At 43.1% G+C, this 15,637-nt stretch overlaps 1 protein-coding gene across 1 annotated transcript; it reads right to left on the bottom strand.

Moving 5' to 3' along the window:
* Positions 1–5,227: 5,227 nt before the first annotated feature.
* On the bottom strand, positions 5,228–13,723 carry LOC133367367 (vomeronasal type-2 receptor 26-like). The gene is made up of 6 exons (XM_061591467.1): positions 13,572–13,723; positions 10,790–11,081; positions 9,323–10,177; positions 8,566–8,793; positions 7,800–7,926; positions 5,228–6,138 (listed from the first exon to the last, which is right to left on the bottom strand). The coding sequence occupies exons 1-6, from the start codon at positions 13,721–13,723 to the stop codon at positions 5,228–5,230; spliced, it is 2,565 nt and encodes an 854-aa protein (XP_061447451.1).
* Positions 13,724–15,637: the final 1,914 nt, after the last annotated feature.

Raw genomic sequence — 15,637 nt, 5'->3', positions numbered from 1 at the left:
GTACAGGTTTGACCTCACACAACTTAATAATGAGCAAATTTCAGAAACATTTCTACTAAAGCCCAGTTGCTGTGAGGCAACAGCAGGAAGAGGGCCATGTCTTGTTTGTGGACTTCCTGGGTGGACTCCAGGGGAAAACTGAGTGCTGGACTAGATAGACTTTTGGTCCAATCCGCAGGAATGCTCTTGTGTTCCTAATAGCATTCCTAATGGCATCCATTCATGTGTCTCTGGAGGTTCAAAAGCCAATATGATGGTAATTCATTCTGAGTTTTTTTTGGGGGGGGTGTGTTACTAAGTGATGCTTGGTCCTAATTCCAAGTGCTAGAATTAACTTTTAAACCCTAATGGCTGGGAACCAGGATACCTGAAGGATCACTCTCTTTAGCTTTGCTGTGGACACTGGCACTTTCACCTACCCAGATGCCTCAGTGGCCATCACAGCCTTTAGTTATGCCAAGTAGCACATGCTTCCATTTTAGTCAGTCATATTTATTGGAGAGAGTGCTTTACGCAGACATCTGATCTGGGAGCAGTAGGCGCCTTTCTGCGTAAGTGGAGATCTGTGTCCAAGTGCAATTCTGTCCTCCTGCCTGCAGTTTTGCTCTTGAAAATATCCTGTGCATACAGATTCTCATGCACATTTGATATTATTGAAGATAAGTGTTGGACTGCAAGCCCTAGACTGAATAGATCTGAGAAGATGGCTCCACTTTGAATTTGTGTCAATGCCACGGTTCAGTCCTGAAATTCAGGGGTGGGGAGCCTTTTCTGCCCAAGGGCCACATTTCCTTCTGAACAACCTGAGGGCCACATGCCAGTGCCAGGTGAGGTCAGAGCCAAAACCGAGCAGAACAACAAATGTGAAGTTTACCTTTTTACAGCAGGCTAGGTTCTATATATACTCATGCACCCGTATCTATCCTCCATCCAGGCACGCAAGAGGCATTAATCAGAGTTGAAGGACACATTTCAGCCAGGTAGAAACACGCAGGGTGCAAAGAAGAGCCAGTGAGGAGGTGGCCTGGAGAGTGTTCCAAGAGAGTTCCAGAGACCTGGAAGGCCACTTTTGGCCCCTGAGCCTGAGGGTCCCAACCCTGAAATGTGTTTATGGACAATTTTTCTTCAGGGTGGGGGCCTTCTTACAGAAAATGATTGTCAGAAGCTCTAGCCCAAGGGCGGACATGCACTTGGGCAAAGAGAAAAGATGTCACAGAGACACTATTAAAGCAGGAAGCCTAACAGGAGGCACTTGCCTGCCATAATCTGGTTGCAGAGTGAGAACCCTGGGGCCACCCTCAGTGACAAGTTGCCCATTACAAGGAAATCAGCAGATCTGGAAGCATTATATCAGGCAGTGGCATTGGGCGGATTCTCTGCTTTCTTCTAACTTTTCAGATGATGAGGAATTGTGATTCAGGGTGTGAGATTTGGGGTGAGTGTGTCCCTGCCAAAACTTCCTTCTGTGGGGAGCTTCCCTGCTGATGCAGGGGGCAAGAAGCCATCCTCTAATCTGCAGGTTTGATCCCCACACTCCTCAATGACAAGAAATTGAAAGTCACTCACATCTTCAGAATATGATTAGTCCTTTGAAACACACACATATTTTTGCGGCAGATGGTATGAACAAAGAGGTGTGGCCAAAGAGACATTTCTTTTTTAAAAGGGGGTAATTGCTTCATGCTTTCTTGATTTCAGCGATAAAAAAAATCCCAAAGTTAGCTGAAAGAAGCTCTTAGTAGTAAGACACTGCTGGGGGGATGTAATATTAATTTTTCATGAAGTCCCCAAATTCCTTTTTAAACACAGAGGAGTTTAAGGAGCAGTTGGGGGGGGAATCTGGGGACACTCTCTAAGAAACAAATGTAAAGGGAGGAATGGATGTATACACTACCATCCTAGGATATTTCAGCAAAATCCATCTGTACATGCATGAGTTGAAGGACACATTCCAGCCAGGTAGAAACACGCAGGGTTTATTCCACTTTAAACAGTCATACCTTCCCCCAAAGAATCCTGAGAAGGATGGCTTGTGAAGAATCCTGAGAGAACCTCTGAATAAATCATTATTCTTCACAGGAGACTTCCATAAATAAAACACACATTTCCACAAATAGTTCACTTTAATAAGACAATGAAGCATTTGTCTGAAGTTACAAGAACTATTGTCTTTTCATTAACTACATTTTTCATTTTGCCCTTCTGCAAAGGAGCTTGGGATAGTGGATATGGTCACTTCCACACTTTTGTGTTTAGAACAATCCTGTAAGGTGGGATATGCTGAGAGAGGAACTAGGCCAACGTCACCCAGTAACCTTCATTGCTGAGCAGGGATTTGACTTGTGGTTTTGCTGTCCCTAGTCCACACACACCATAGTAGAACCCCCTATACACTGGTGTGTGTGTGTTGTGTGACACACACACCAGGAGGAGGGAGGGAGGGAGGGAGGGAGGGAGGGAGAAGGAGAGAGAGAGAGATGTTAAGTGCATTATGAATGGGATTTTCCTTGAGTACAATCCATTAAGACTGTTTCCATTCCTAGTCTTGTGTGATCTAGTAGACTGCTTGCTTGTGGTGCCCAGTTCTGTCCTTTACTCCATAGATATAGGGATGCCATCTCTTTGGCAATGGGTGTGTTGCTCCTTCTGATCCATGGCAGCACACCTTTTCCTGAGGAAACTGTCAGTGAGCACAGTCTTTGGAAACACATAAGAACTTAAGAAATGCCCTGCTTGATTTGACAAAGGGTCCATCTAGTTGAGCATCTTGTTCTCACAGTAGCCAACCAGATGTCTATAGGAAGTCCGCAAACGGGACATGGGCACCCTCCCCATCTGTGATTCCAACCAATTGTGATTCAGAAGCTTACTGCCTTCAACACTGGAGATAGTCATTATGACTTCTAGCCTTCAATAAGCTTATCCTCCATGAATATGTTTAATACCCTTCTAAACCCATCCAAATTGGTGGCCATCACTACATCTTCTAGTAGTTTACATGTGTGCTGCATGAAGGAGTGATTTAAAAATAAAGTAATCCAAGGAGCTTTTAGATTATTACAAGCTCCAACATTCTTCCGCTTGAAGCATTCCATGTGGAGATATGAAGAATTGGATGATTTCCCCCTTAGGGCACCACATCCAACACCCTTCCAGTGAACCTGATCAGAAGGGCTTCCTTGATTTTGAATCTAATTTTAAAGCTGCCTCTCTTAATTAATGAATATAAGCAGGTTTTTTAAAAAATAAAAATAAAAAAACAGTGGCGTTGTTCAGATATATAATTATTAAAAATGTACCATAATTAAAATACACAATAACATAATCCCATGAAAATGTTAAAATAAAAATGTCTGTGACTAAAATATGCAATACAATAAACCCATTGTAAAAGCACAGCAATTAAAACAGCATCCTCTAGCCAGCAGCTGGAGTTATGTTGGATGACCTGGAGACTGGTCCCTTCCATTTGAGGACCCGTTGTGACCAACTGGTTACACACTTTGAGGATAAAGTCACCTGCCATCTGTGTGACCTTGACACTGACCTGGGAGACCAGGGTCCGAATCCTCACATAGCCATGAAACTCACTGGGTGGCCTTGGGCCAGTCACTGCCTCTCAGCCTCATGAAAACCCTATTCATAGGGTCGCCATAAGTCAGAATCGACTTGAAGGCAGTTCATTTACATTTTGTCCAATGCTGGAATCCGTGATGTGTCACAAATCCACTCCTTTTGGGGGAAGATGGTGGACAGAGTAATGGTTGGGCAGCTGCAAGATTATTGGATGACATGGATTATTTAGATCCATTCCAGTCTTGGTCAGTGCTGTCCTTGGGACAAAGTCAGCCTTGGTTGCCCTCAAATGGAGATTGGCTTAAGCTCATCCAGTAAGGCGCATGGCCAAATGGAGATTGAGCCATCGTGTGAGGCAGCCTGAGCAGCTGCAGCTACAGAGCTGGGAGTGCTGTAAGTAAAGACCAACTTAAAAGGAGGGTTAGACTGAAGCCACATTCATGCCATACATTTATTCCACTTTAAACAGTCATGGCTTCCCCCAAAGAATCCTGAGAAGGATGGCTTGTGAAGAATCCTGAGAGCTGTTTGGAGACTCCTCTTTTCCTTACAGAGCTACAGTTGCCAGAGTGTTTTCACAGTCAGTCCCTCTTCCCCAATAACTCTGGCAATTGTAGTTCTATGAGGGTATTAGGGGTCTCTTAACAACTGATTTGTATGTGTAATGTTTATTTTGATACTAAAGAGGATGTGTTACACACGACTGTCCTGCTTGCTGGATCGTCACCTTGTAGCAGTGAGTGGGCTTGCATGTTCCAATGAATGCTATGAGCGATGCCATCAGGAGTCATGTACTCCCAGTAGGGAGTAAGACAATCTTACTCGGCCACAAGTGATCACCAATGGACACATGACTGTAGGAAAAGTGTGTACATTTTATTTACATATGAACCAAGAAACGTGTACACGTGAACTTTTTGCATGAGTCAAACAGGCATTGACCTGAACATGTGCATAAAGAGTTCTAAACCCAGAAATCCATATCCACAATACAGGAAATTCTACATGGATCTTTTATTACAGTGGCATGGGCTGGGGTTGGGTAGGGGATTATTATTTTAATTATAACATTTGAAGAAATGCAATGCAATAAATCCACAGGTGCATTTTAATCCTAATATTCTACTACATTCACATTCCGTCATCGAAATAAATGAGTCTCTTGAAAATGGAAAACAAAATGGGGGTGCATGACCCCAAGAAGATAGGACAGAACAAAAATTCCTTATTTACAATTTCCTGGTCTGTTTATCTTCTGAAATGCTCCTTGACTGAGAAGATTCCTACTATCAAGAGGACATGAAGCAGTGGCATGGCTTAGAGTATGAAGGGTGAAATGCTCATCTTTTAATAGGCTTGAAGGTGTACATGTCAAAGGAAGGTGTATAGTTGTACGCCTTAATTTCTGATGGTATCTGTATATGGTAGAAGGGATTAAATCTCTTAAGTGTGGATTGAGGTGGTGTTCAAGAGTCTCCATCAGTCATTTTTGTTGCCGTAGCCCTTCATGTCACTAAACAGAGCAAGAGTAAGAGTAAGAGAAGAAAGGGGGCTGGTTTTCCCAAACATGCCTCAGTGGTCCAGTTAACCTCCTAGTTCAGGATACGAAACACAGAAATAAGCTGCCAGGAGCTGCCATGTTACAGATGCTCTATGTAGTTATCTTGTTACTCCTTATTAGTTGCTCTTTTCTGTTCAGTTCAGGTCTCAAAAGCATTATATAAACTTTGGGAGAAAAGATGCAACCCAGCAATCCAGCACCGGAGGCCAAGATGGAGAAGATCTCCACAGCTACCATGTATTTCCCTTTGGTGCTCAGATATGTTGCAACAAAAGAGACCCACACACTAAAAAACACCAACATGCTGAAGGTGATGAACTTGGCTTCGTTAAAAGTATCGGGCAGCTTCCGAGCAAAGAAAGCCACACTGAAGCTGATGAGAGCCAGCAATCCCATGTAACCAAGAATATAGTAGAACATGTTGGCTGAGCCTTCATTACATTCCACTATGACTTCTGCAGGCAACGACTGCATGTCCAGCTCTGGGAATGGAGGGTCAGCACAAAGCCAGACTGTGCAAATGATCTTTTGAATCAATGAGCAGCCAAGAATAATAGAGTATGAAAACCTTTTCCCCACCCATTTCCTCATCTTGGATCCTGGCTTGGTGGCCATGAAAGCCAGAACCACCGTGAGGGTTTTTGCCAAGACAGAAGAAAGAGCCACTGAGAAGACGATTCCAAAAGCAGGTTGTCGCAAATGGCAAGTCAGTAACTGGGGGCGGCCAATGAATATCAAGGAGCAGAGGAAGCAGAGCAGGAGGGAGACGAGCAGAGCATAGCTGAGGTTCCGGTTGTTGGCTTTGATGATGGGAGTGTTCTGGTGCTTGATGAAGATTTTAAGCACCAACGCTGTGGTTGCAGAAAGAGCCAGAGCCATAACCGCCAAGATGATGCCCAAAGGTTCATCAAAAGACAGGAAGTGTAGATTCTTTGGAAGGCATCCAGTTTGATTGGGGTTTGGATACCAAGCTTCTTGGCATTTGAAGCAGTCATCCATGTCTGGGAGTGGTGGGGGGAGAAAAGAAGACATGTGATCTTCTTAATTGCAATGTACCGTATTAGTTTCTTCCTCATATATGTTCCTGTACTGAATAAATCAGCTGGACCCATTATCAGTGTCTAATGTAGTTGAAGGGGAAGGGCCACAGTTCATTGACAGAGCATCTGCTTTGCATGCAGAAGGCCCTAGTTTCAATCACCAGCATCTCCAGGTAGGGCTGAGAGAGACTTCTGCCTAAAACTCTGGAGAGCCACTGCCAGTCAGTGTAAACTGAGCTACATGGACCAATGGTCTCAATCGGTAGAAGGTAGCTTCCCAGATTCCTATGCCTATCCAATCAGCATGAAGCGTCATCACCAGGCAACCTCTGAGATCCTTCCTAATGCAGGACAAAAATAATATCAAAGAAATAAACAACATTCTTTAAAATGTCTTGGTACTGGCTTTCAGCAGCTAATAAGAGTTTGGCCTCGTAAAGTCTATGCCACAATAAATTTGTCTTGATAGTACCAAAAGCTTCCATTGATTGTGCAAGCAAATGCGATCAAGCAAATGGAAAGTGTGAAGATCTGCAAACAAAGGATTTTTGCATTAAACTAGAAGATGTGCAGCCATCTGGAGATCCGTTGTAACCCACTGGGGTGAGTACAGCAGGTGATGCAAAAAGTTGAAGCGTTGATGCTTCCCCCCACTTTCAAATGAATTGCTTCTTAATCATGCTTCTCATATTCTCGTTTGTGGTTACAGTAACAACTTTTGATTTGGGAGGGAGTAATAGGGCAGCCTGGAACCTGTAAATAAGGTGCTTATTGATTTGAAACTGTCAACAACCTAGATAATATTCACTAATACAGCCTTTCCCAACCAGTGTGCCTCCAGATGTTGTTGGACCACAACTCCCATCAGCCTCAGCCAGCATTACCAATGGTCAGGAAAGATGGGAATTGTAGTCCAGCAACATCTGGAGGCACACTGGTTGGGAAAGGCCGCACTAATAAGCAAAAAACCTTGCGGTTTAAGAATGTACCTATAGCCCACAGCTATTTCTATCAAACTTTAAAAAGCAGGGAAATTGGGCAGCTATAGTGAATGCACCAGGGGAAAGGTGTGGGGGGGTATTTTCATTTAACATGGTAGAATATGAAAAATCCCTACTGGCTATAGTATACAGCCACTCTGAAAGCCAGCTTAGCTTTCAGGAATGACAAACGTTTCAGTCAGCACAGGATAACTCCTGAGCAACCTTGCAGGGGGGCACATGAGAGTGCTAAGCAGGGCCAGAAGAAAAAGGGGCTGGAGCAATTAATGCAAATGCTTGCCTTTGTGCAATACGTTTCTTCCTGCTCCTGCTCACACACCCCTCTCTATCCTCCCCCCAGGCCAGCAAGTGGCATTATCAAAGTTCAAGGATACATTCTAGCCAGGCAGAAACACTCAAGGAGGTTCAGACCAGGGAGGTTCAAACCAGGGGGGTGGCCTGGGGAGAAGCAGTGTGGTTGGAGAGAGAGGGTGGCCAGGGAGTGTCCCAAGGTGCAGGCAGAGAGGCCTAGAGGGCTGCATTTGCAGGTCCCCATCTGTCATAAAGGGACCAAGTGAAATCAATCACATCTGTTTTGCTTGTCCTAACATGCTGTGCAGCACTGAGCACTTCATATCCTACCTTTCTTGTCAGAGATCTTTCCTTCTGGACACAGAACACAATCATAGCAACAAAATGGCTCCCCTTCCCTTTTGCTTCTTCTGTATCCTGGATGGCAGTTGTCATTGCACACAGAAAGGGGCAGCACCTATATATTGAGAGACAGGGAGGGGGTCATCTATTTTTTCCTGTGGGGAGGGACCACAGTTCAGTGCTATGCATTAGTTCACAAGGCATGTGTTGTATGAAGAAAAGAAGAGGCTCACTTCCTGACATCTCTATTTAACCTAGCTGGAAAAGGGCTACTATTCTATGATTCTATGATTCCACAGTGATATTTTACATTACGTGTTGCCTCTACTTATCAAGGGCTGTGGTTCCACCTACTGTTTTGGCTCCCTGGATTTTATCCCATCAGTTCCAGTGGGCACTAACCATCACCGCTCTGTAAAAGCCCTTCTTCAAAGGGGAAATCCAGAGATTTAAGGATATTGCATCAAATTCACCTAGCATGGTCAATATGCTCCAGATCTACCTTGATTTGAAAACTTTCCTCTTTACTCAGGCATCCGATGGCTGAAAATGGCTGCTCCTGGCACCTAAAGATCACTGATGAAAAAAATGATTTTAACTGTGTTTTAGAATGTTATTAGTGTTTTGGAATGTTTTCAACTGTTTTTAGGATGCTTTTCTTTTTCTTGTTAAATTGTTTTGTTTATGATTGCTGCCATGGGCTCCTACAGGAGGAAAGATGGAATATAAATTCAATGAATGAATGATACCCTACCTGATTATGCACCATATGCCACATGATTATATCCTCGTTAATAGTGAACTCTCTGCCCAATGGCGCTTGGGGATCCATCCTGCCTAATTTCACTCTTAGGAAGGATTTGTTTGGGAAGGTAACCCAGTTTATAATATCAAAACCAGCTGCCAGAACTCCATCCTCATCAAAAGCTATGGTGTCCCCAGCACTGTTGTTAAATGCGACTCTCTGAAGAAAAGGGTGAAGCTAGAATGAAATCGAAGAAGGCAAATTGCAGGCATTGATGTGAACAGACATTAGGAATAAAAATGGGCTTCATGTGGGACAGGGAAAGGGGGATTCACAGTTCCATACTGGTAGAGTTGCCTCATATTTAAACACAGAAGGGAAGAGCTGTTTTGCCAGGACAGTGGTTTGAATCAAAAGAAATCCTGATACTTTACTGAGGGAAACTGAAGAGGAACAGGATATAACGTGAGCAGGGGTTTGACTTTCTTAGTTCTTCCTGGTTCATAGCAGGAAGATACTCATCATACAGGAGAAAACCCTCAGAGCTACGCAGACAAGCAGAGGAGGTTCCACTCCAGTGAAGACTACACCACTATGCCTGGTTGCTAAGCAGCATCTCTTTCCATCTCCATCTAAACACTAAGAAATGACTTAAACACTTGGCTTACATACTTAAGCACTAAACACTTGACTTAAACACTAACAGAATTAATCCTTAGGTTACAAACTGAATGATCTCTGCTGTTGTATTTCCAATGTCCATTACCTGCCAAGTGTGCAGAATTTCTGGCTCCATTGTATTCCCCTCCACGACTGCTCTGTGGTTTGATCTACAGGAGGACATGGCATGCAAAGCATGTGCTACGGCATACACAGCATTATAGATGCTGTAGCTCTGGCCAGTCATGCTCATTTCAAATAATGGCCCAGGAAGGCTCTCCAGCTGCTCCTCCCCAGTGCAGCCTGCCTCATTGTCCCCACCTTGAAACAAGCAACCAAATGCCTTCTCCCAGAAGACCCTGGCAAGGCTATCTGTTTGTGTCGAATGCAGTTTTAGGTCATGAAGGAAATGCTGGAATCCAATCACCTCACTGGAATGAATTGCTAAAGACAAGGCACCGTGGAAGACATCTATTTCAAAATCCCTTTGTAAAACCTGCACTTCAAAACTCCAGTGGGCTGTCATGATCCACACCTTACCAACATCGGTCGCATTCATTTCTCCAAATCGCTCTAGACCTATATAGCAGCTTAGCCCAAGCATGGTCTGAATGTCTGCATTGACAACAAACACGTTGACTGCACTGGCCTTGCTTAAGGAAAAGGTCTCGCCTTTTGTGAGGTAAAAGTTATTCACCATGTCTGCAAAGTATTTCATGACAGGTATTCTGTAAGTTAAGGCAGTGCAAATGCCATTCTGGGAAAGTTTTGCTATCAAATGCTGCAAAGATGTTTCTCCTTTATCATCATCTGTCACGATGAGCCCGATCCAGTTCCACTGGAAATGCTGAAGGAGTTGCACAATCCCATCATACTGATAGTCTTCACTGGGAACCATTTGGTACAAGAAAGGGAGCTTGGTTTTATCACTCACTGTTGGAGCAAGTAAGCTGTAAGTGACCTAAGAAAAACAAGGAGTGTCTGTTCACCCCTAGTGGAAGCATTATTTCTCACCCATGATCTAGAAAGAGAAATCCTCACACATAAATAATGTGGACTAGGTGTGTTTGAGTGGGATCTCACTTTTAAAAGCCTGCCAAACTCTCATTGTGTTCAGTTTCTGTATGACTAAAATACAGAAGCGAGCAGAGCAATGAATATATATATGATTTTTTAAAAAAATGTGTTTATATATGTAATTATTTTACATATGGTTTTACTCTATTGTGAAATCACTTTGAAATACTTCACAGGAAGCAATTCATAAATGAATCAATAATAATAGTAATAACTTTTGTACAGTAGGCGACATGCCTCACCCTCCACTTATCTTTTATATGTACTCACACACTCCTCTACTCTCCATCCAGACAATCAAGAAGCATTTAGCTAGCACCAGTGGCATGGTTTTATACTGATCAATCTGTTTTTATCTTGCTTGTCATTTTATTGTTCCTTTTTTCCATTGGCTGTAAATCACATTGGAACTTTCTTAGTGGGAGGTGATGTACAAATTCAATAAACCTGACTTAAACCAGTGGAAAAAACCCCAAGTCCCATCCACATGACTTACCTGTGGAGTCTTGTAGATGCCTAAAATGGTGGCTATGTGGAGAGAGGTTTCCCAGTCCATCCCCCCAATTACAGTGATCATCTTCTTCCCAGTGTCACAGTTGTAGTTGGGCACAATCCTCTCCTGACAGCAAAGAAGGTTTAACATGTTCTGGTAAGTCATCTTTGCATCTAAGTAGTTCTCATAGATGTGGAAACCCAATGTGATGTTGGGTAAGATCTCAGAGTTCTCGTTGATCTCCTTCACAGTGAACATTAAGGAAAGGACATGCTGGTAGTTCTTTGGGACTGCTCTGCAAGAAGCACCACACATCAGACTGGAATGATATCCTACTCTTTGTGAACTGCTCCCTTCACCTATGAGAATATCTGCTTCAGATGGACATCTTGCTGACTGCACATAGCTTTAATATACCACAAAGAAGGGAAAGTGTCCAAAATAGAAAAGCCATTACTGAGCAGGACAGTCCCTTGGTATCAGTATCTATTTTTAATGCAGGCTATGTGCATATATTGCACTGAAGAGTGAATTCAAGACAAGGAATACATTCTGAAATTCTATCATGGGCTACTGATGGTTTTAAAATTTTAGTCTTTCTTTGATGTGGACCAGGAAGAGGGGCACATAAACACACATTCTTTCTCAACATTATTTTATTTCATTTTTTAAATTTCAACAATCTATATATACCCCTCAATGGATGGATATGTTGTCTGTAAGTTGGTCTTTTCGCCTTTTTTTTTTTTTGGTTTATCCCATACCCAAAATAAAAAGGGAAAGAATAAGCACAAGTATCCTGGATTTAAAAGTTGTATTCCATAAATGTGCTGTAATACCAACTACTATGAATTTATCTTAAATTATTTTTGAGTATTTAACTTTGTTAATGTTGTATGATATACAATATATAAAGTATGATGTTTTGATTATGTATGAGTATGTTTAATAATGGTGTAAAATTAATAAAAAATATTTTAAAATGTATATATACAAAACACCATAGTTAGTAGGTGTTGTAAAATAAGATTACTGAAACAATACCAATGGAGATAAATCAATTAAAATTAACCATACAATCAGAAAATCTGTCTTAAAATGCCTGCTGGGGGAAAAATTGTCACACATTGGAAGTTCAGCAGGGTGGGGACCTGTGTGGTCTCAGTAGGTAGGGAGTTTTGCAGAATTGGATCCACAATACTGATTGCAAGCATCCTGTTGGAAACGAGCCATGTGGGGACCACTAGTGACTTCCCGAAAGAACTCAGTGATTTTTTTTTCCGATTTATTTATTGCCCATCTAGCTGGAGACCCAGCCACTCTGAGCGATGTACAAAGTAAAGGTATATAAACATCACAAGATCAAAAAACAAGCAATAAAACTAAAACAACCAGGTAAAAGCTACTACAGTAAGGTTCAATAAGGCTTCTAGCCCGTATAGTCCAAAAGTTGCGTCATTTGCAAAACCGAAAGCGGCACCTCCTCTCACTCTCAGCATCCAGCGTCCAGTGTAGTAAACAGCGAGGGGGCGGCACAAACAGGCCCCACGAAGACGCGACCAACAGGAAAGTTCTCCCCAAGAAGCCAAAGGCAAAGGCGCCGAGAGGCAAACGCAGCCGACACAAGGCGGAACGAAAAAAGGTCAACACGGCAGGACAGCGGGGGCTGCAGGGGCGCTCCCCAACCCCAGCAGCCATCGGAAAACCGTTGCAGCCAGCAATGCCGTCTCCTGAAGATAGGCCGCGGTGCCAGGCCCGCCGAAGGGCCGCAGCCCACCCCCAGCTCCGACCCGGCAAACAAGAAACAGTGGCGGCGGCGGCCCAGCGCAGGTAGAAGTCTCACATCGCATTTCTGATAGCTGGCGTCCAGGTCGGGTCCAAGGGTGACGGCATAAGAAGGGGGGAGGCTGCCCCATATTTTCCAATGCATTGTAACCTCCAACAAGGGAGAAATTACCATATAAAAGCCGTTTGTTGTGGAGCTCCCTCGCCCATAGCTGTTGCTCCTACCGCCATCTCATGCTGGAGAGAGTTCTGAAAGAGTTCTACTCTGCCTTATTATTTAATTGGTTGGAGGTATGTCAATGTCAGCTTCTCATTTTCCTAAGCTGAAGTTCATGTCTTCACATTTCCATACCAGTTTGTGAATTTTTTAAAATAAAAGTCCTCATTCTCCTAATATACATATTATTGTAAGCAATTTTACCTATATACCTTTTTGCAAAATATAATGATTTTTTCTGCATTATTTTCACTAATGAATGCATGCATATGCATACCTTACCCAAGTATGTGCATCTTTGTACATGTTAGTTTGCTGGAGATCTGCGTTGCAAAATTCAGAGAGGTGTCCGCCGCAGTTTTTGAATTTTCAAAAATAAAAGTCCTCATTCTTCTAATATACACATTATTATAAGCAATTTTGCCTAACAACACCTTTTTTGCCAAATATAATGCATTTTCTGCACTATTTTCACTAATAAACACACATATATGCATATCTTACCCAAATATGTGCATCTTTGTAGGCACTGCTCGGTTGGAGATCTGCATTGCAAAATTCAGAGAAGTGTGAATTTTGAACAATGGCTGTGTTTCTGTTTGCATATATTTTTGAAAGTGCAACTTAAATAAGTTTGCCTTTCAATATGAACTGAATTTGGCAAGGATGCAAGGGCCTAGGCAGTCCTTAAACTGCCCTGGGCTCAACATGTAACTGTACAAACTGAATTTGGAAGTATGTGATTGAATCCCACCCAAAAATAGCAACAGTACCTTTACTTACACAAGTTCCTCAATCTGCTTCATTTTGGGGGGGTCACTGAAGATTACATTGTCAGAGAAGAATGAGAGTAGAGAAGCAATTCCACCAATGATGAAGTTCCTTGGTTGATAATCCTCGTGCTGGATGTGGACCGGATCATCAAGGGTGCACATGCCAGGATGTGTTTTGCCCTCTGTTTGCGACAGAAGCAGTAAAAGGAACAAGAATATCCATATCATTCTGGGAGCAACCTCTTTTCTCCTGACATAGATCCTCCAATGTCTAACTCAGACTTCCCTGAAGGCATGAACCTATGCCTGGGCTAACCACTGTAGCTTCCAGGGGGGAGATTACATGGAAAACTAGCCAAGAACTTTGCTTACAAACTATACTGATATTTCTTTGTCTGTCTAGAGTCCCTTTCCCTGGTTCTGTATGGCACAAGGGCATTTTATAGAAGCCTCTAAACTTCTGACAGTGGTGTCTCTGAAGTCTTGTTGGGCACAATCAAGAGAGGGATTAAACCTTTTTACTTTGAGATAATTACAGTATTCATAATCTCCTCACTAGAGAACTTTCCCCACAGGCTCTACTGTTACGTTTCTGCCTTTCTAGAGTCCCTCTCCCCGGTTCTGTATGGCACAGGATAATTTTATATAAGCCTCCTAGTTTGGTAATTGATTCTGACAGTGGCCTCTCTGAAGATAGGGATTGAACCTTTTCATATTGAGAAAATTAGAGTATTCATAATCTCCTCTCTAGAGACACAATGAACAGCAGAAGCAGCAAGACAAAACACGTTTGTCTAAGCTTGCGAAGTCCCTTCTCTCTGAAGTGACAGGATAGTCATCTAGACTTAGTTTCGTTCAACTGGAGTGTGATGTCCTTGAATGGAACCAGAGAGAAAGTGACCATTGATGGGAACATACTTTATGTTACATTGTTCTCATTGTCAATCCCTTTTCCCTCTTTCTGCATGGCATGGATGAGGAACCTGTGGCCCTCCAGATTATGCCACATTGTAACTTCCATCACCCCTGACTGTTACCTATGCTTGCTGAGGATGATGGGTGATGGAGTCCAGCATCATCTGGAGGGCCATGGGTTCCCCATCCGTGCTATAAGGTTAGAGTCAAATGAAGCATTAGATTTATGAAATATCAACAGTGTTAATGTTAAGTATCCAAGGGGTTTTAGGTGGTGTGGTAGAGGTTTGCCCCCACATCTTGATAATGACCAACATTCCTACAGAAGCCCAATTGCTGTGAGACAACAGTAGGAAGAAGATTGTGTCCTGTTTGTGGACTTCCTGGATGAATACCAGGGGAAAACTGAGTGCTGGACTAGATGAACCTTTGGTCCAATCCAGCAGTGTCAATGCCAAGGTTCAGTCCTGAAATTCAGGAGGGGGAAAACCTTTTTCATCCCAAGAGCCACATTCCCTTATGAACAACCTTCTAAGGGCCACATGCCAGTGGCACCTGGGTCCAGAACAAATACTGGGCAGAGAAACAAATGTAAAGTTTACTTTTTTACAGTAGGCTAGTCTCTGTACATACTCTCACTAGCCCCTCTGTTCTCCATATAGGCAAATGAGAGGCATTATCAGACTTCAAGAGCACATTCCAACCCAGACCCTGTGCTCAGCATCAGAGGCCCTTCTTAGTGTGCTTCCTCCAAAGGAGGTGCAGAGAGTGCCAACATGAAAAAAGGGCCTTCTCAGTGGTGCCCCCCCTATTTGTGGAACATTCTCCCCAGGGAGGTATGCCTGGCACTGTCATTATCCATCTTTATGCACGAGGCAAAAACATTTCTCTTTGCCGAGGCATTTGGTTCTCAACTTTTGAAAGCTTTTGGAGGGCTTCTGTTGTGTAGCCTTCCTAAGAAGGTTTGCTTCACCAACAACCAGGTTGCAAAGGAGAACCAGTGAGGGTGTGGCCTGGAGACAGTTCCAAGGGCCAGACAGAGAGACCTAGAGAGCCACTTTTGGCCCCTCGGCCTGAGGCTCCCAACCCTGAAATGAACAAATTTTCTTCTTGGTGGGACCTTCTCACATAAGCAAGGCCAATGGATCAGAATCAAAAGAA

The sequence above is a fragment of the Rhineura floridana genome, chromosome 11 (genome assembly GCF_030035675.1).
Source record: "Rhineura floridana isolate rRhiFlo1 chromosome 11, rRhiFlo1.hap2, whole genome shotgun sequence".
Lineage (NCBI taxonomy): Eukaryota > Metazoa > Chordata > Lepidosauria > Squamata > Rhineuridae > Rhineura > Rhineura floridana.
The sequence above is the reverse complement of the archived record's forward strand: the minus strand, read 5'-3'. Positions and strand labels throughout refer to the sequence as shown.

Coding starts and splice junctions, on each gene's coding strand:
- LOC133367367 (XM_061591467.1), bottom strand. CDS start 13,723: ATGTGCACCCTTGATGATCCGGTCCACATCCAGCACGAGGATTATCAA. Junction 10,178..10,789: donor GCATCTACAAGACTCCACAG/GTAAGTCATGTG, acceptor TGTTTTTCTTAG/GTCACTTACAGCTTACTTGC. Junction 6,139..7,799: donor AAAGATCTCTGACAAGAAAG/GTAGGATATGAA, acceptor CACCACTCCCAG/ACATGGATGACTGCTTCAAA.